The sequence below is a fragment of the Triticum urartu genome, unplaced genomic scaffold (assembly GCF_003073215.2).
Source record: "Triticum urartu cultivar G1812 unplaced genomic scaffold, Tu2.1 TuUngrouped_contig_276, whole genome shotgun sequence".
Lineage (NCBI taxonomy): Eukaryota > Viridiplantae > Streptophyta > Magnoliopsida > Poales > Poaceae > Triticum > Triticum urartu.
Window position 1 is genome coordinate 124,288 of NW_024113257.1, and position 21,633 is coordinate 145,920.

The 21,633-nt window shown below is 44.0% G+C and overlaps 1 protein-coding gene across 1 annotated transcript; it reads left to right on the plus strand.

Annotated features, from left to right (window-relative positions):
- The first annotated feature begins 647 nt into the window (after positions 1 to 647).
- On the plus strand, positions 648 to 4,722 carry LOC125527049 (2,3-bisphosphoglycerate-independent phosphoglycerate mutase). The gene is made up of 10 exons (XM_048691624.1): positions 648 to 666; positions 982 to 1,140; positions 1,550 to 1,677; positions 2,068 to 2,218; positions 2,312 to 2,515; positions 2,631 to 3,055; positions 3,611 to 3,803; positions 3,884 to 3,979; positions 4,127 to 4,282; positions 4,376 to 4,722. Exons 2-10 carry the CDS (start codon positions 985 to 987, stop codon positions 4,538 to 4,540), a joined length of 1,674 nt encoding a protein of 557 aa, XP_048547581.1. The 5' UTR covers positions 648 to 666; positions 982 to 984; the 3' UTR covers positions 4,541 to 4,722.
- The last annotated feature ends 16,911 nt before the right edge of the window (positions 4,723 to 21,633 follow it).

Below are 21,633 nucleotides of genomic sequence, written 5' to 3' on the forward strand. Positions count from 1 at the left end.
GAGGGATCGCACAGGTGGTCGGCTATTAGCACGAAAGAACCCGGTTCTCCTTCCCCCGTTGGAGAAACAATACAGAAAAATAAAACATTTTTTCTTGCGGAGAAACATTTTAAAATAGCATGGGAATTCGATTTTGAAAACGGCATCCAAAGAGAATATCCAACTCACGGCCTCACGCTCACGCACGCCGTCACGCCTGATGAGTTTTCAAAATCAAAAGTAATAGAAAGAGGAGGCCTGCGATCTGACGTGGAGAGCCTAGGACTCGTGACGGCGTGACAGCCACATGTCTCCGCGACAGCCGGCCCCATCAGGACCGTCCAATATAAAACTGGCGGACGGATCTCGTCGCGCGCACCGCATCTACCAAATCAGGCGAAGAGACCGGTGACACCTCCTCAGCCGTCCGATGGCCCGACCCGACGCCCCCAGAGCCGATCGGGCCGTCCGAAGATCTTCTTGGCCAACACCCTAAAATTATTCGCACCCCACGGCTCCGTGGCCCGTCCCTCCCCCTTATTAATACCGCGGCCGCCCCGCCTTCGCCTATTATCCTCCGCCACTCCGCTCTCCCAAAAGTTCTTCTTGTTCCGCAAACCACACGAAGAAAAAAAAGCAAAGGTGAGAACAGCCCCTCTCGATCTCGACGACGCCCCTCCCCTGTTCGTAAGCTCGCCGAAATTTGCCTTTTAGTTTCCTCCGATCAATCGCCGGATCTGACCGCCCAGGTCCTATTCATCGAATCTGAATTTTAGAGCAAGAAAAATACAGCCTTTGTCGTTTGATTAGTTATAGGGGGTTGTTACGCTTTAATTCGTGCTCTTGGCGCTTTAATTCGTGCTAATGGGATCGATTTCGGTCGAGATACGCGTCCCGATCTGGTGATTTAGCGCGGGTTAATGACGCCTAGCGCAGATCTGCCTGGATTCGCTGCACGTGACCTGATTTTGTGTGCGGTGGTTTGCTTGATTGATTTTGCAGGAGATGGCGACCACGAATTGGACGCTCCCCGACCACCCCACGCTCCCCAAGGGGAAGACGGTGGCCGTCGTCGTGCTCGACGGATGGGGCGAGGCCAGCCCCGACCAGTACAACTGCATCCATGTCGCCCAGACGCCCGTCATGGATTCGCTCAAGAATGTAGGTTACCCGCACCTGTGCCCAGCTGCACATATTACCTTCATCTATTTAATGTGATTATGGTTGCATGCATCCTTTTGTCGGATTTAATGTGATTAAGTCACATACTCACTCCCGCTGTAGATTAAGCATCCTGATTGCAGTTGTTGCTCTGGTTTGAGCATGATGATGAATCTGATGTGAATGTTGGACCCTTCACTATACAAAATAGTGTCAATATCGTGCAATCGTAGCTAGTGCACACTGTAATTCTTGAGTCTCGATACAATGTTTGTTTACATTACTACCGTAATTCATATGTTGCATCCAACCTGAACTTGTTCGGATGTACTGTAATTTTTTGCATGCTAAATTTTTACCCCCTAACTTTGCTTGAGATGAGCAATTACTAAGCTTAACTCCGTTTTAGGGTGCTCCTGAGAAGTGGAGACTAGTGAAGGCTCATGGAACTGCCGTTGGTCTCCCAAGTGACGACGACATGGGCAACAGTGAAGTTGGCCACAATGCTCTTGGAGCTGGCCGAATCTTTGCTCAAGGGTATGTGTTTTTCCCCCTTTGAAATATGTATTCTCCGCTGTTAGTACCGAGCAGTGCAATTTTTTGTTACAAGTTCTGATACAGTAGTGAAAAAGGACACCTGACTTCAGCTGGATTCTTGATAGTATCAATATGGTCTTCTAGTTTTGCATCGTCGTCAATATTGTTTGTAACTCTGCTAGGAACCATGTCTTGTGGATGCTTATTAGTTTTTTTGCTTTAGTTATGTTACATAGTTTGCTGTCTAACTGTTTGAGTCGTTTGCATAACCATGTGCTAGACTTTATCAATTACTATTGTCCCATTATATTCTGTTTCACTTGTATGCTTCTTTCACATTTTGTTTTCAACAAAGCTAATTAAGTTACATTATATACTTAATTTCTATAGTGCGAAGCTTGTTGATGCTGCTCTTGCTTCCGGGAAGATTTGGGAAGACGAGGGGTTCAATTACATCAAGGAATCTTTTGATAAGGGTACTCTGCACCTTATTGGTTTGTTGAGTGATGGAGGCGTTCACTCCCGGCTAGACCAAGTGCAGGTTAGCTTAGCAATCATTGTGATGAACGCCAGACGGTCTTGTGATGATTTGTCAAATACTAAATTGCTCTGTTTTGTTTCACTTTATTTTCAGTTGATTGTGAAAGGTGCCAGTGAGAGGGGAGCAAAAAGAATTCGCCTTCACATTCTTACTGATGGGCGTGATGTTTTGGATGGCAGTAGTGTTGGTTTCGTAGAGACAATTGAGAACGATCTTGCTCAGCTTCGTGAGCAGGGTGTTGATGCACGGATTGCATCTGGTGGTGGAAGGATGTATGTTACCATGGACCGCTACGAGGTATACTCTCATTTTATAGTTTAGCTTTGTGAGGTGCAATTTTGTGTTATATTTTAGTTGGAAAAATACACATTTTCCTGGTGAAATTGAAGTCATGTATTTTGATGCATTGCAGAATGACTGGAGTGTGGTCAAGCGTGGGTGGGATGCCCAGGTACTTGGAGAAGCACCACACAAATTCCAAAATGCACTTGAAGCTGTGAAGACTCTAAGAGCAGAGCCCAAGGCCAATGATCAGTATTTGCCCCCCTTTGTGATAGTTGATGAGAGTGGCAAATCGGTTGGTCCTATAGTAGACGGTGATGCAGTCGTGACTTTCAATTTCAGAGCTGATCGCATGGTTATGCTTGCGAAAGCACTCGAGTTTCCTGATTTTGATAAATTTGACCGTGTTCGTGTACCAAAAATTAAGTACGCTGGGATGCTTCAATATGATGGTGAGTTGAAGCTTCCAAGCAAGTACCTTGTTTCCCCACCTTTGATTGAGAGGACATCTGGTGAATACTTGGTGAAGAATGGTGTCCGCACCTTCGCTTGCAGGCAAGTACCTAGTTTTCCATTCTATTTGTTCCAATGCTAAGGCACTTGGTTCTTCATGTTCATCTCTATACTATAATTTCTGGTCATTAGTTAGTCATGACTCGGGTGTTTGATTACATGGAACATTACTTATGTGAGGTTAGCATACTCCCATTGAAAACAAATGTGGGTCAAGTACTGTGTAAAATGTGAATACACAAGTCAGATGCAAAGCTTTATATTTGTTGCCAATCATATATCAATCACCAAAATAGGAAAGTGATTTCTTTGGTTTGTTTTACTTTCTGGAACCTATTAGTATAGTTTGTCTGGGGGCAAAGCTTAACTACAGGGTCCGTAATTGAAATTATCTACATTTGAGTACTTTTTTCTGAAAGTCCATTCAGCGTTTATTGACCTTATGACTCCCCTATTCTCATAATTGTGAGGGAATTATTATTTTTGCAAACCGTTATTTCAGTTGTTTTGAGGTCTAAAGTTTGTTCTGTGCTTCGAAATTTATCCTATGTTTCTGCACATTTGTATTTATGAGTTCTTTTTATTTGTTCATAACAGTGAGACAGTGAAGTTTGGCCATGTCACATTTTTCTGGAATGGAAACCGTTCGGGATACTTTGACGAGACCAGGGAAGAGTATGTAGAAATTCCCAGTGACAGTGGTATCACATTCAATGAGCAGCCCAAAATGAAGGCACTTGAAATTGCTGAGAGAACTCGGGATGCTATCCTCAGTGGGAAGTTTGACCAGGTAAGGAATTTGGAAAGGTGTAACACGCGACATCCTTGGTTTGCCCCCTTAAATTTACATAACATGTTATATGCTTGTAGGTGCGTATTAACCTGCCAAACGGTGACATGGTTGGTCACACTGGTGATATTGAAGCTACAGTTGTTGCTTGCAAGGCTGCCGATGAAGCTGTCAAGGTGAGAACAAACAAGAAACTTCAATGTTTTGTTTACATGATCTATATCCTGAAAGTTGAATTGGGGCACAGTTTCAGTGACAAATTCTCTGAATTCTACCTCATTTGCCTTTTACTTATCTGTATCATTGGTTCCCCTTGAAAACAGATGGTCTTGGATGCTGTGGAGCAAGTTGGTGGTATCTATCTTGTCACAGCTGATCATGGAAACGCAGAGGATATGGTTAAGAGGAACAAAGCTGGCCAGCCGATGCTCGACAAGAGCGGTAGCATCCAGATTCTTACCTCGCATACGCTTCAGCCAGTAAGTGCAATGGCCTTTGATGCTCTTCCTGTAAGACCAGTTTTAAGTGACGATATTTATCGCTTGGTTTTGACCTGCCTGCGAACTTTGCAGGTCCCTGTTGCTATCGGAGGCCCTGGTCTCCACCCCGGAGTGAGATTCCGCTCCGACATCCAGACACCTGGGCTCGCCAACGTTGCCGCCACCGTGATGAACCTCCACGGCTTCCAGGCTCCTGCTGATTATGAGACGACCCTCATCGAAGTCGTCGACAAGTAAAAAAACAATGCGCTCTTTGAAGCCAAAATTGCTGTAGCCAATTTTGTCGCTATAGTTTTGGGGTTGGTCAAGGAATGATCGCATCATTGAATAATTTGAGATTTGACAGCACGCTTGCTCGAACTCATCATGTGTAACATTGAGAAAGGTGGATTTTACTTGCAGTTAGCTCTATTTTGTAATTTGGGGTTTTGCCATGCGGGTTTGCTTAACAGACCGATAGCGATTTTTGCTCAGCTATATGTATGAGATTTCATCTTCAGGTAAACGCCCGATAATAGCGTTCTTATCCTCGCTCTCCCTTGAGCCTAAATAGTCCCCTTCCCCAAGCAATGAAGGAAACGGGGAAAATTTCAAAGCCAGACTGCTTTGTAAGCCGTGACTCACAGAACTGGTGAGGGCGGGGCGTCGACCTGTTGGCTGGGCAGTTGTGGTTGCTGCCAGATCAGCTGAATTCGAGTCCCGGCTTGGACGCACCTTGCATGCCAAACTCCAACTCCCTTTGGAAGAGCTCCGTGCACTAACCCCAGGTTGTGCCTCAGCGGGCGAGTGTTGGGTCGAGTGGTCTGGCTAGCTGTTGGGGCCAAAAGTACAATTGGTGTTACATGCGTGCTCTTCAGCGAAATAAGGAAATAATGAGAAGCTAAACCTCGTCTGTCTTTCGATCATCAGTGATCGGCCATCGCATGGGGCCGAGGGCAGGATAGGGTCATACAAAGCAAAAACACTCTTTTATCCTTGAATTCCTTCGCCTGTCATGGTGACACAGATGACGGTTGAGCAGGAAGACGACGGTGCGCCTTGGCTGGCCATGACGAAGATAAGAATGTGCGGGAGGGTCGTGGTAGACACATAGGTGACAACGGCGGTGTGTGTGGGTGACAACAGAGGAAGCAACAGTTAGGCCAGTGCTCATCAGGAAGACGAGGACAGTGCTGATCCGCATGTGTTCGACCATGAATTAGTCCTCAACAACACGCCCATAGTCGATACGGACCGTGAACTATCTCCCCTAATAATAAAGCATCTATTGCTTCTGATGATACGTCATCTAATTTGCCCCTAAAGTTGCTAAATATTACCCACCAATGCTACCTATAAGTAAGGAAAAACGATTCAGTTTTTTTCTCGCGGCATTCGCCTCTGGTTTATCTACGGGCGGTGTCCAAAAAGTAGCATAAGGACTCCCATAGCGCATTGGCTGGACCGAGCCCTGGCTCTCTCATCTTTTTCAACTTTTTTGTTTCTTTTTCCTGACATATTAAAATGGTCTCAAAATATTTATCTTTCAAACACTAACTCAAAATATAACATGTTATATATGAAATGGTCTTTAAAAAAATTATCTTTCAAACACTAACTCAAAATATAACATGACAATAAAACCTGAGAAAAAAACACTACCTCAGAATATAACATGTTATATATGAAAAAAACCCTGAAAAAATGTGTATAAGTTTTAAATATACATACGTATATACCTAAAAAATCCTTTCGTCCGCCTAAATTTTTACGTCTAACAGATTAAAATGGTCTTTGAAATATTTATCTTTCAAACGCTAACTCAAAATATAACATGTTATATATGAAAAAAAACTGAGAAAAATGTGTATAAATTTTAAATATACATACATACCTAAAAAATCCTTTCGTCGACCTAATTTTTTGCGCCACATTCGTTCGAGTCAGGCACAAACAATACACACGTTTTTTTTGCTCATTTCCCTTTGATATTCCATATGAATCTGTTGAACGTGGACACAGGACTCTAGATATATACATGTATAAAAATATCAGGACCAACACGGTTCTTGAAAAAATAGGCTCGCCTCAGCAAAGCCGTCGCCGCCATCAGTAGCAGCCCTCGAGCGCGGACGCAACGATCTAGACGTCATGCAACACGTTTTCGACCAGGTACATTAGTACCACTATACTGACCGCTTCAGCCGCTGCTTCCATCAATCAATCATCAATGGTATAATGGACCCTCGATGATCACATCGTATGCACATATTAGTGTAGGGAGTTGGCCATCTTGTGATTGACCATACCATTTATACGTGTATGCACTTCATGGAGAGACCGGGAGAAGAAGTACTGCTACCGCAACTTTTGATTGCCCTAAACATACTTGTGACTTGGCATAGTCTACAAGTTTACAACAAGGTGGGGAGCTTGTAGATGTTGGGAACCAGGCTGGCTCCGCATGCCTCGCTTCCCTCGAGTGGGAGCTCATAGGATAAGCAAGTCTCTCGCTGGGAGGCCGACACGGTCATCAATGTCGAATCGGTCACTCACATATCTTCTTTGACTCAGAGCTCAAGCTGATGTACATGCCTTTGCCTGTTGTCTAACTGACCATCAACTGCAACAACACCTGCAGTAACGCATGTCGCAAAATCTAAGTAGATGCTTTCTACCGGACCATACATTATTTGACACGTACTCCCTCTGTAAAGAATTAAGCGCTCTTATAACTCTTTATAAAGGAAGCGCTATTTTTCAAGTTGAATATATTTGTAGGTAACCTACATCTTTTTTACCCTTCATCGTCGTTGGTACCAAAATTTTCCATGTGCATGATCCCACACAAATATATTCGATGCAACATCACAGCCTTCTATTGCAGCTATAATGATTACCATCAAGGAATGTGGACACTAACTCCACGAGGAGCATTTGGTTATATAACCCAGATACAAGCAAATCAGAATCATTAATTGTGCTGACAAGGAAAGTAAAACAGATCGAGGCTCCAATTATTAAGATGACACTCAGAGTAGGCCTTGACCTCCGCCTCTCCTTTCTAACTGGCATTTGCTCAGTATGACGATGGAAACCACAAGGCCGTGTACATAATAAAACTTGCAAAAGGGCAGAAGGATGAATAGGTTGATGACAGTGACGAGACGGAGCAATTGTGATAAGTGACGAAACATAATTTTGTTATCCCGTTGCAAGGCACGGGCTCTTTTGCTAGTTCAACACTCAAATACAGACTGAAGCAGCAAAAAGCGCCATAACAGTCGATACAGACCGAAATCACTAGTTGAGGAGTACTTGTTGCAAAGATCACTCCAACTCCCCTGGTTGCGGCCAGTGGCGCACATGCAGAGCGCCACTTGTCGCGACCTAGGAGTTTTTCCTTTTTTCTAGATCCGTTTATTCAAAATGTTTTATCTCTCAAACCATGCGTCCAAATCTCGAATCGCTTTCACCGTTGGATTCCTCGCGTCGAGATCTTCAAAACTAGATCCCATGTTGCTAGGTTTTGACGAACTTTTTTTTACGAAAAAACGAAGAACGAAAAAACCGAACCGGGAGCACGAGTTTTTTCCCTTTCCGAAAGAGACACGCCCATGCCTCTCACGAAATCACAACCGTGATTCTCGCGGAAGGAAATCCTTGACTCCCGCGGAAGGAAAAAAAAAGAGAAAACACGTTTTTTTCGTTTCCGAGGAGGCACGACCGTGACTCTCGCGAAAGCACAACCGTGCCTCTCGTAGAAGCAAAATCGTAACTCTCACGAAAGGAAAAAAAACAGAAAAGGTGTTTTTTTCGTTTCCGAGAGGCACGACCGTGACTCTCGCGAAAGCACAACCGTGCCTCTCGCGGAAGCAAAACCGTGACTCTCACGAAAGAAAAAAAAAGAAAACGTGTTTTTTTTCCGGTTTCCGAGAGGCACGGCCGTGACTCTCGCTAAAGCATAACCGTGCCTCTCGGAGAAGCAAAACCGTGACTCTCGCGAAAGGAAAAAAACAGAAAACGCGTTTTTTTCGTTTCCGAGAGGCACGGCCGTGACTCTCGCGAAAGCACACCTGTGCCTCTCGCGGAAGCAAAACTGTGACTCTCGCGAAAGAAAGAAAAACAGAAAACGCGTTTTTTTCGTTTCCAAGAGGCACGGCCGTGACTCTTGCGGAAGCAAAACCGTTCCTCACACGGAAGCAAAATCGTAACTCTCGCGAAAGGAAAAAAACATGTTTTTCGCGCAATTTTTTTTCAATTTTTTTATCAAAAAGCTAAGGAAGACCGGTGGAAAACCAAAACGTCAAAAAATAGAAAAAATCGTTTAAAAAGCCGAAAATGCGTGCCAAAAAATAAAAAACAAAATCCGGAGGGAGCGCCCAAAGCGCGACACGTGACGAATGACTGAGAGCGCGCTAAGTGGCGTTGATCGTTGCGAGGCTCCCGAAGGAGCGCTCGTTAACTAGCTGCTCTGGGAGCTTCCTGTACACATCGCGACCATATAGAAATTTATTGCGTACAAACTTGGGGTGATAAGGTTTTTTTAATACAATACACACACAAGCGCTCATATATACGCGTATACACTCACATTATGAACGCACGCGCGCGCACACACACCCTACCTGTGGTAGAAGAAGGAGAGGACCAAAACTCTCCTGACAAGGTCAAGGTAACCCCACGTTCAAATCCTCCTCTTTTCACTCCGTCTACTCCTTGTGATGAGTATCTTGATGCGGAGGATAATTGTGATGATGATGATGATTTAGATGATCCTATGCTTGCTAAACTAAATAAGTTCACGTGCTCCCTTAAAGGAAAGAAGCTCACTATGTTTCGTATGCTTATAGAGATGGTGAGTAAGCACACCATTACCATTAAGGAACTCAAAACCCTCGTCAACAAGGAAAATGAAAAGTATGAAATCCTTGAGCGGAAAGTCCAATATGAGGAAGCACGAAATGATGAACTATGCCTAAAAATTGGTGCAAACATTGATGTTCATGCAAAAAAACTTGCCTCCTTGAAAAAGGCCAAGAACTCTTGCAAGGAGTTGATGAATGATAAAAGTAAGCTTATGGAATCTCATGCTTGTCTCCCTAAGGATTGTGAGCTTCTATCCATTTCCCTCAAGACTAAGGAAGAGGAGCTCACTCTTCTTACAAAGAGTTTTGAGACGCTCAAACTTACTTATCTTGAAACTCTAGCCAAGGTTTACTCTCACCTATTATCAATGTTGATGCTTGTACTAAATCTAGTGGTGACCTAACATCTATTCTTCAGGAAAACCGTTTTCTAAAGGCACAACTCTAGAGAAGACTCATGACATGTGCTCAAGGACAAAAGAACCTTAATGAGGTATTGAGCCAAATGAGGTGTTTGCCAAGGAAGGGCTTGTGTTTGACCCAAGCACAAGCAAGAAGAAGACGTCTTCTCAAAAGTGCACCACCCCTCTCAAAGAAACATTTGTACGAGAAGGGCACAAGGAGAAAGGTAAGGTTGTGAGTGGGAAGGCCACCAGCGGCATGCCCACTCTCAACAAGCCAAAAGAGTTCATGCCTCCATCCTATGTACTTTGTAAAACAAAGGATGGAGAAGTTTATGCGAAATTTGTTGGTCCTCGTAATGCATTCCGGTTTTATGCTATTTGGGTCCATAAGACCCTTGTGACTAACTTGAGAGGTCCCATTGCAAAATGGGTTCCTCTAACCAAGCCATAAATTGTGTGTAGGTTGCTTTCTCTGGTGGAGTCAAATGGTTGATCGATAGTGGATGTACCAACCATATGACCGGAGATAGCAAATTGCTTTTCGATTTCATGGAAGCTATTCAACCATTTATGAGCATTGTGTTTGGTGGAGGATCAAAAGGACAGGTACTTGGGTTGGGTAAGGTGCCTATCAAAAATGACATGTCTCTTGCAAATGGCATGCTTGTCCAATCCCTTAAATACCACTTGCTTTCCATTCGCCAATTGGCTTCCGTTGGTTATGATACACTATTTGGACTAACAGATGTGAAAGTCTTTAAGAGAGATACTCTCGAAGTGGCCTTTGTTGGAGAGTTGGATGGCAACCTTTACACGGTTGATTTCTTGAAAGAGAGCACATTCCATGCAACTTGTCTAACGGCCAAATCCGACAAGGGGTGGCTATGGCATCGCCGGCTAGCCCATGTCGTCATGACAAATCTTCAAGATCTCTTAAAGGGTAATCACATCCTTGGACTAACCAATGTTTCTTTTGAGAAAGATCGTATCTTTAGTGCATGCATAGCCGGGAAGCAACATCAATCAAAGTACCCACCCAAGAATATTGTATCTACTTCAAGGCCTTTGGAGCTTCTTCACGTGGATCTTTTTGGGCCTCCTTCATGTGATAGTCTTGGTGGGAAAAAGTATGGACTTGTCATTGTTGATGATTACTCAAGATATACATGGGTGTTTCTCCTCAAGTCCAAGGACGAGATGAAGATCACCTTCATTGATTTTGCCAAGCAAGCCCAATGCAAGTTTGACAAAGAAATTTTGGCAATAAGAAGTGATAATGGCTCCGAGTTCAAGAACTACACCTTGGAAGAATTTTTTAGTGATGAAGGGATTGAGCATCAATATTCCGCACCCTACACTCCTCAACAAAATGCTGTAGCCGAGAGGAAGAACCGTACACTTGTGGAAATGGCACGGTCCATGTTGGATGAATACAAGTCACCACATAGTTTTTGGGCCGAGGTTGTCAACACCGCATGCCATGCATCAAACCGGCTCTTCCTCCGCACGATATTGGAGAAGACTCCATATGAGCTCCTAACCGGGAACAAACCAAATGTCAAGTACTTCCGTGTATTTGGGTACAAGTGTTTCATCCTCAACAAGACAGAATGGTTAGGAAAATTTCAATCCAAAACAATTGAGGGGATATTTGTTGATTATGGATCAAGCTCTCACGCCTATAGAGTCTACAAAAAATCCAATGAATGTGTTGTAGAAACTTGTGACGTGGTGTTTGATGAATTTAATGGCTCCCATGGGGAGCAAGTTGATCTAAGTGATGCAGGTGAAGAAGATCCCTCTCAAGACATTTTGACCATGGGTGTTGGTGCTCTTCTTCCAATGGAACGAGAACTGTCGGTGTCAAAACCGGCGGATCTTGGGTAGGGGGTCCCGAATTGTGCATCTGAGGTTGATGGTAACAGGAGACAGGGAACACAATGTTTACCCAGGTTCGGGCCCTCTCGATGGAGGTAAAACCCTACATCCTGCTAGATTAATATTGATGAGTATAGGGGTTATAGGAGTTTATCTACCATGAGATCGTAATGTCTAAAACCCTAGAAGTCTAGCCTATCTGATTATGATTGTCCCTACAGACTAAACCCTCCAATTTATATAGACACCGGAGGGGAATAGGGTTATACAAAGTCGGTTACATAGAAAGGAAATAGTATGTCCGGCCGCCTGGCTTGCTGTCCATGCAAAGAAGAGTCCTATCCGGACACGGGAGAAAGTCTTCCATCTTGTATCTTCATGGCCCAATAGTCCGGCCCATGCCCAACAGACCGGACGCCCGAGGACCCCTTAGTCCAGGAGTCCCTCGGTAGCCCCTGAACCAGGCTTCAATGAAGAGGTGTCCGACGCGCAGATTATCTTCGGCATTGCAAGGTGGGTTCCTCCTCCAAATACTTCGACACAGTCTTCAAACACAAAGATCATGTCCAGATCTGCAAAACAAGTTCCACACGCCACTGCAGAGAATATAATATTTCACGAGTCCAATCTGCTGACAATTTTTCTGTGACGTGATATCACGTCATCACCTGGTTATTATATCGAACCGTTTTTTTCTCGCTCACCGTTCCACGTTCCGAGATGTGGTTTCATTGGCACGTCTTGTCAAAGCACAGATCGTGCCCCCTTATTGCGGGATCCTCATCAACACGGGCATGGGTATTCCAACCGTCCGGTTGGCATGATTCCTTACGAATAGGCAGGTTTCAAGGTCGAGGAGGAGGTGTTTGATATTTATTGCCTTTATAAAGGGACTAGGGCCCGTCTGGCTTTGTTACGCCAACCCTTTCCTCATCCTCTCCAACCTCGAGCTCCAGCGCCTAAGGTTTCGATTGTTTCAAGCTTCCCAGTCATGGCCGGCCCCAGTCCTCAAGGTCGGCGGGTGCCCTCCTCCATCACAGAGGAGGACATCGCGAAGCTCCGGGCAGCCAGATACCTGACCGCAGAAATCCCCCACAAGCTTCCTGCTCAAGGGCAGGTTATTCCTACTCCCAGATCCAGCGAGAGGGTCGTATTCATCTCCCACTTCCTCTGAGGGCTAGGGTTTGCCCTACACCCCTTTGTTCGAGGGCTTATGTTCTATTACGGGCTAGATTTTCATGATCTAACTCCGGACTCCTTCCTTCACATCTCGGCATTCATTATCACATGCGAAGCTTTCCTCCGTATTGCCCCACACTTTGGCTTATGTCTTAAGACCTTTAATGTGAAGCCGAAGGTAATCAGCGGGGTACGAGCAGAGTGCGGTGGTGCTACAGTGGGCAAACTTATCAACGCTCCCTGGCTAAAAGGATCCTTCACAGAATCTTCCGACTTATGGCAACGGGAATGGTTTTACATCACTGAACCCCGTGGCACCAAGTGGGCGGCTATACCTGCGTTCCGATCTGGCCCTCCAATTCAACTCGCATCATGGGTTAATAAAGGGTTGGAATGAGGATCATCCGATGAAGTTCAGACTCTACAGAGCCCCATCCGGAGTCTCCTTGAGAAGAACACCAAACTCATCGACGTGATTCAAGTAATGCTAGTCCGCTGAGTCCTCCCGTGCCAAAGACGGCCCCTCCGTATGTGGGAGCTTAATCCAGAAGGACCACGGACCCTTCAGCACTTCTTCGGTGTGACGCACAAAGGAATGTGGAAGTTATTTTTTGGGAAACGAAAACAGTTGCCGGACACTACAGAGGACATCGGCCTTGACTGCAACCATCCGGATACCTCGGTAAGCACTCGATTCTCGAACACAACTTATATACGCATCTCATAATAAGATGCTGAGAAAACCATCTTCTTCCAGGGCTGGATAAAGAAGGCAGAGCGAATCAGGTGTTCGGCTCCTCTTCCCGAAGACTCAGCTAGTCTCGTTCTAGCAAGGATGCTGGTCCCGGCGCCATACCAAGCGCCACGGGAAGAGGAGAGCAAGAAGAGTGGGGGAGCCGAAGGCGGCTCCCATCCTGGAGGTGACCACACACTGTGTTCGGGGAGACTAGGGCTCCCTCTCCCGAACACAAAAGGGAAGGAGAAGCTGACATCCCTTCTTCCTATAGTAAGAAAAGGGCCGCCTCCAAGAGTTGGGAGGTAAGGGCTCCTAAGCGGGGCCAAACGCCCCTGCCGAGTGGTTCAGGTTCGGAAGGTGTTATTGTCGCACAATCCCTTCATAAGGACAAGCCTCCAGCCGAATCGTAAGTGAACAAAGATATTTTGAACATACCCCGTTCCTTCTTTCTTTCTTTGCAAATGTAACATCTAGAATATGCGTTTTGTAGTCCGGCATGCAGTCTTCCTCAACAATCCTCCTCCTCGGGGGACCTCTTACCTGAGATGATGGAAAGAGAAACGCCTCCACAAGCTTCCTCGCCCAACAGGGCGGACGACATCGAGGCGTCGTCCCGGAGGGTCTCTCCCGATCAGGGGATAATAGAGCCAGCGCCCCAAGGTGAAACTTCGGCCGCCCAGAGTCCGAAGTGTGCGGTCCTTGTAAGGGTTAACAATAAAGGCTCCAGACTATTCGGTTTACAGCCGGAGACGACTCTAGGGTCGAGTAAACATACCCAGTCAAAGGGAGTCTGTACTGCCATAGCTGCTTCCAGGAATCTGAATGCGCCAGATACACTAACGGACATGTTACGGTATTCGTCAATCTCAGATGGTCATCATACTTTGATGGGTACGGTGGTTGAGAGGATTCTGTCCGCGAAAAGCGGATTGAATGAAGCCTTCATGGGCATGCTAAGAGGCTTTGAGGTATGTAATATTATATTTTCGATTGTGTTCTACACGCAAAATGTACCTTTGTATAGATAGTAGTGAAGGAAATATGCCCTAGAGGCAATAATAAAGTTATTATTTATTTCCTTATATCATGATAAATGTTTATTATTCATGCTAGAATTGTATTAACCGGAAACATAATACATGTGTGAATACATAGACAAACAGAGTGTCACTAGTATGCCTCTACTTGACTAGCTCGTTGATCGAAGATGGTTATGTTTCCTAACCATAGACATGAGTTGTCATTTGATTAACAGGATCACATCATTAGGAGAATGATGTGATTGACTTGACCCATTCCGTTAGCATAGCACTTGATCGTTTAGTTTGTTGCTATTGCTTTCTTCATGACTTATACATGTTCCTATGACTATGAGATTATGCAACTCCCGTTTACCGGAGGAACACTTTGTGTGCTACCAAACGTCACAACATAACTGGGTGATTATAAAGGTGGTCTACAGGTGTCTCCGAAGGTACTTGTTGGGTTGGCGTATTTCGAGATTAGGATTTGTCACTCCGATTGTCGGAGAGGTATCTCTGGGCCCACTCGGTAATGCACATCACTATAAGCCTTGCAAGCATTGCAACTAATGAGTTAGTTGCGGGATGATGTGTTACGGAACGAGTAAAGAGACTTGCCGGTAACAAGATTGAACTAGGTATTGAGATACCGACGATCGAATCTCGAGCAAGTAACATACCGATGACAAAGGGAACAACGTATGTTGTTATGCGGTTTGACTGATAAAGATCTTCGTAGAATATGTAGGAGCCAATATGAGCATCCAGGTTCCGCTATTGGTTATTGACCGGAGACGTGTCTCGGTCATGTCTACATAGTTCTCGAACCCGTAGGGTCCGCACGCTTAAAGTTCGATGACGGTTTTATTATGAGTTTATGTGTTTTGATGTACCGAAGGAGTTTGGAGTCCCGTATGAGATCGGGGACATGACGAGGAGTCTCGAAATGGTCGAGACGTAAAGATCGATATATTGGACGACTATATTCGGACATCGGAAAGGTTCCGAGTGATTCGGGTATTTTCGGGAGTACCGGGGAGTTACAGGAATTCGTATTGGGCCTTAATGGACCATACAGGAAAGGAGAGAAAGGCCTCAAAGGGTGGCCGCACCCCTCCCCATGGGCTGGTCCGAATTGGACTAGGGAGGGGGGCGCCCCCTTCCTTCCTTCTCCTTTTCCCTTCCCTTTCCTTCCCTCCTACTCCTACTACTTGGAAGGGCTCCTAGTTCTACTAGGAAAGGGGCAATCCTACTCCCGATGGGAGTAGGACTCCCCTAGGGCGCGCCATAGAGAGGGCCGGCCCTCCCCCTCCTCCACTCCTTTATATACGGGGGCAGGGAGCACCCCAAAGATACAACAATTGATCTCTTGATCCCTTAGCCATGTGCGGTGCCCCCCTCCACCATAATCCACCTCGATCATATAGTAGCGATGCTTAGGCCAAGCCCTGCGTCGGTAGAACATCATCATCATCACCACGCCGTCGTGCTGACGAAACTCTCCCTCAACACTCGGCTGGATCGGAGTTCGAGGGACGTCATCGGGTTGAATGTGTGCTGAACTCGGAGGTGCCGTGCGTTCGGTACTTGATCGGTCGGATCGTGAAGACGTACGACTACATCAACCGCGTTGTGCTAACGCTTCCGCTTTAGGTCTACGAGGGTACGTGGACAACACTCTCCCCTCTCGTTGCTATGCATCACCATGATCTTGCGTGTGCGTAGGAAATTTTTGAAATTACTACATTCCCCAACAATCTGAGCCTAGGTTTTATGCGTTGATGTTGTGCACGAGTAGAACACAAGTGAGTTGTGGACGATATAAGTCATACTGCTTACCAGCATGTCATACTTTGGTTCAGCGGTATTGTTGGATGAAGCGGCCCGGACCGACATTACGCGTACGCTTACGCGAGACTGGTTCTACCGACGTGCTTTGCACACAGGTGGCTGGCGGGTGTCAGTTTCTCCAACTTTAGTTGAACCAAGTGTGGCTACTCCCGGTCCTTGCGAAAGTTAAAACATCACCAACTTGACAAACTATCGTTGTGGTTTTGATGCGTAGGTAAGAACGGTTCTTGCTAAGCCCGTAGCAGCCACATAAAACTTGCAAAAACAAAGTAGAGGACGTCTAACTTGTTTTTGCACGGCATGTTGTGATGTGATATGGTCAAGACATGATGCTAAATTTTATTGTATGAGATGATCATGTTTTGTAACCGAGTTATCGGCAACTGGCAGGAGCCATATGGTTGTCGCTTTATTGTATGCAATGCAATTGCACTGTAATGCTTTACTTTATCACTAAGCGGTAGCGATAGTCGTGGAAGCATAAGATTGGCGAGACGACAACGATGCTATGATGGTGATCAAGGTGTCGCGCCGGTGACGATGGTGATCATGACGGTGCTTCGGAGATGGAGATCACAAGCACAAGATGATGATGGCCATATCATATCACTTATATTGATTGCATGTGATGTTTATCTTTTATGCATCTTATCTTGCTTTGATTGACGGTAGCATTATAAGATGATCTCTCACTAAATTTCAAGATAAAAGTGTTCTCCCTAAGTATGCACCGTTGCCAAAGTTCGTCGTGCCCAGACACCACGTGATGATCGGGTGTGATAAGCTCTACGTCCATCTACAACGGGTGCAAGCCAGTTTTGCACACGCAGAATACTCAGGTTAAACTTGACGAGCCTAGAATATGCAGATATGGCCTCGGAACACTGAGACCGAAAGGTCGAGCGTGAATCATATAGTAGATATGATCAACATATTGATGTTCACCATTGAAAGCTACTCCATTTCACGTGATGATCGGTTATGGTTTAGTTGATTTGGATCACGTGATCACTTAGAAGATTAGAGGGATGTCTTTCTAAGTGGGAGTTCTTAAGTAATATGATTAATTGAACTTAAATTTATCATGAACTTAGTCCTGGTAGTATTAGCATATCTATGTTGTAGATCAATAGCTCGCGTTTAGCTCCCCTGTTTTATTTTTGATATGTTCCTAGAGAAAACTAAGTTGAAAGATGTTAGTAGCAATGATGAGGATTGGATCCGTGATCTAAGGATTATCCTCATTGCTGCACAGAAGAATTATGTCCTTAATGCACCGCTAGGTGATAGACCTATTGCAGGAGAAGATGCAGACGTTATGAATGTTTGGCTAGCTCAATATGATGACTACTTGATAGTTTAGTGCACCATGCTTAACGACGTAGAATCGGGGCTTCAAAGACGTTTTGAACGCCATGGAGCATATAAGATGTTCCAAGAGTTGAAATTGGTATTTCATACTCATGCCCGTGTCGAGAGGTATGAGACCTCTGACAGTACTTTGCCTACAAGATGGAGGAGAATAGCTCAACCAGTGAGCATGTGCTCAGATTGTCTGAGTATTACAATCGCTTGAATCAAGTGGGAGTTAATCTTCCAGATAAGATAGTGATTGACAGAATTCTCTAGTCACCATCACCAAGTTAGTAGAACTTCATGATGAACTACGATATGCAAGGGATAACGGAAATGATTCACAAGCTCTTCGTAATGCTGAAATCAACGAAGGTAGAAATCAAGAAAAATATCAAGTGTTGATGGTAGACAAGACCACTAGTTTCAAGAAAAGGGCAAAGGGAAGAAGGGGAACTTCAAGAGGAACGTCAAGCAAGTTGCTGCTCAAGTGAAGAAGCCCAAGTCTGGTCCTAAGCCTGAGACTAAGTGATTCTATTGCAAAGGGACTGGTCACTTGAAGCAGAACTGCCCCAAGTATTTGGCGGATAAGAAGGATGGCAAAGTGAACAAAGGAATATTTGATATACAGATTATTGATGTGTATTTTACTAGTGTTCGTAGCAACCCCTTGGTATTTGATACTGGTTCAGTTGCTAAGAGTAGTAACTCGAAACGGGAGTTGCAGAATGAACACAGACTAGTTAAGGGTGAAGTGACGATGTGTGTTGGAAGTGGTTCCAAGATTGATATGATCATCATTGCACACTCCCTATACTTTCGGGATTAGTGTTGAACCTAAATAAGTGTTATTTGCTGTTTGTGTTGAGCATGAATATGATTTGATCATCTTTATTGCAATACGGTTATTCATTTAAGTAAGAGAATAAATTGTTGTTCTGTTTACATGAATAAAACCTTATATGGTTACACACCCAATGAAAATGGTTCATTGGATCTCGATCGTAGTGATACACATATTCATAATATTGAAACCAAAAGATGCAAAGTTAATAATGATAGTGCAATTTATTTATGGCACTGCCGTTTAGGTCATATTGGTGTAAAGCGCATGAAGAAACTCCATGCTGATGGACTTTTGGAATCACTTGATGCTTGCGAACCATGCCTCATGGGCAAGATGACTAAGACCCTGTTCCCCAGAACAATGGAGCGAGCATCTGACTTATTGGAAACAATACATACTAATGTATGCGGTCCGATGAGTGTTAAGGCTCACGGCAAGTATTGTTATTTTTTGACCTTCACAGATGATTTGAGCAGATATGAGTATATCTACTTAATGAAACACAAGTCTGAAACATTTGAAAAGTTCAAAGAATTTCAGAGTGAAGTGGAGAATCATCGTAACAAGAAAATAAAAGTTTCTACGATATGATCGCAGAGGTAAAATATTTGAGTTAAGAGTTTGGCCTTCAGTTAAAACAATATGAAATAGTTTCACTACTCACGCCACCTGGAACACCACAGTGTAATGGTGTGTCCGAATGTCATAACCGTACTTTATTAGATATGGTGCGATCTATGATGTCTCTTACCGATCTACCACTATCGTTTTGGGGTTATGCATTAGAGACAGCTGCATTCACGTTAAATAGGGCACCATCTAAATCCGTTGAGACGACACCGTATGAACTATGGTTTGGCAAGAAACCTAAGCTGTCGTTTCTTAAAGTTTGAGGTTGCAATGCTTATGTGAAAAAGTTTCAACCTGATAAGCTCAAACCCAAATCGGAGAAGTGCGTCTTCATAGGATACCCAAAAATAAAATGTTGGGTACACCTTCTATCACAGATCCGAAGGCAAGATATTCGTTGCTGAGAATGGATCCTTTCTAGAGAAGGAGTTTCTCTCGAAAGAAGTGAGTGGGAGGAAAGTAGAACTTGATGAGGTAACTATACCTGCTCCCTTATTGGAAAGTAGTTCATCACAGAAATATGTTCCTATGACTACTACACCAATTAGTGAGGAAGCTAATGATGATGATCATGTAACTTCAGATCAAGTTGCTACCGAACCTCGTAGGTAAACCAGAGTGAGATCCGCACCATAGTGGTACGGTAATCCTATTCTAGAGGTCATGTTACTTGACCATGACGAGCCTACGAACTATGAGGAAGCAATGATGAGCCCAGATTCCGCGAAATGGCTTGAGGCCATGAAATCTGAGATGAGATCCATGTATGAGAACAAAGTATGGACTTTGATTGACTTGCCCATTGATCGGCGAGCCATTGAGATTAAATGGATCTTCAAGAGGAAGACAGACGCTGATAGTAGTGTTACTATCTACAAAGCTATAATTGTCGCAAAAAGGTTTTTGACAAGTTCAAGATGTTGACTACGATGAGAGTTTCTCACTCGTATCTATGCTTAAGTCTGTCCGAATCATGTTAGCAATTGCCGCATTTTATGAAATCTGGCAAATGGATAAACAAAACTGCATTCCTTCATGGATTTATTAAAGAAGAGTTGTATATGATGCAACCAGAAGGTTTTGTCAATCCTAAAGGTACTAACAAAATATGCAAGCTCCAGCGATCCATCTATGGACTGGTGCAAGCATCTCGGAGTTGGAATATACGCTTTGATAAGTTAATTAAAGCATATAGTTTTATACAGACTTGCGGTGAAGTTTGTATTTACAAGAAAGTGAGTGGGAGCACCAGAACATTTCTGATAAGTATATGTGAATGACATATTGTTGATCAGAGATAATGTAGAATTATTCTGCAAATCATAAAGGAATGTTTGAAAGGAGTTTTTCAAAGAAAGACCTCTATAAAGCTGCTTACATATTGAGCATCAAGATCTATAGAGATAGATCAAGACGCTTGATAAGTTTTTCAATGAGCACATACCTTGACAAGATTTTGAAGTAGTTCAAAATGGAACAGTCAAAGAAGGAGTTCTTGCCTATGTTACAAGGTGTGAAGTTGAGTAAGACTCAAAACCCAACCACGGCAGAAGATAGAGAGAGAATGAAAGTCATTCCCTATGCCTCAGCCATAGGTTCTACAAAGTATGCCATGCTATGTACCAGACCTATTGTATACCCTGCCCTGAGTTTGGAAAGGGAGTACAATAGTGATCTAGGAGTAGATCACTGGACATTGGTCAAAATTATCCTTAGTGGAATAAGGATATGTTTCTCGATTATGGAGGTGACAAAAGGTTCATCGTAAAGGGTTACGTCAATGCAAGTTTTGACACTGATCCAGATGACTCAAAGTCTCAATCTGGATACATATTGAAAGTGGGAGCAATTAGCTAGAGTAGCTCCGTGCAGAGCATTGTTGACATAGAAATTTGCAAAATACATACGGATCTGAATGTAGCAGACCCATTGACTAAACTTCCCTCACAAGCAAAACATGATCACACCTTAGTACTCTTTGGGTATTAATCACATAGCGATGTGAACTAGATTATTGACTCTAATAAACCCTTTGGGTGTTGGTCACATGACGATGTGAACTATCGGTGTTAATCACATGGTGATGTGAACTATTGATGTTAAATCACATGGCGATGTGAACTAGATTATTGACTCTAGTGCAAGTGGGAGACTGAAGGAAATATGCCCTAGAGGCAATAATAAATTTATTATTTATTTCCTTATATCATGATAAATGTTTATTATTCATGCTAGAATTGTATTAACTGGAAACATAATACATGTGTGAATACATAGACAAACAGAGTGTCACTAGTATGCCTCTACTTGACTAGCTCGTTGATCGAAGATGGTTATGTTTCCTAACCATAGACATGAGTTGTCATTTGATTAACAGGATCACATCATTAGGAGAATGATGTGATTGACTTGACCCATTCCGTTAGCATAGCACTTGATCGTTTAGTTTGTTGCTATTGCTTTCTTCATGACTTATACATGTTCCTATGACTATGAGATTATGCAACTCCCGTTTACCGGAGGAACACTTTGTGTGCTATCAAACGTCACAACATAACTGGGTGATTATAAAGGTGCTCTACA

Coding starts and splice junctions, on each gene's coding strand:
- LOC125527049 (XM_048691624.1), top strand. CDS start 985: ATGGCGACCACGAATTGGACGCTCCCCGACCACCCCACGCTCCCCAAG. Junction 2,219..2,311: donor CCCGGCTAGACCAAGTGCAG/GTTAGCTTAGCA, acceptor CTTTATTTTCAG/TTGATTGTGAAAGGTGCCAG. Junction 3,056..3,610: donor GTCCGCACCTTCGCTTGCAG/GCAAGTACCTAG, acceptor TGTTCATAACAG/TGAGACAGTGAAGTTTGGCC.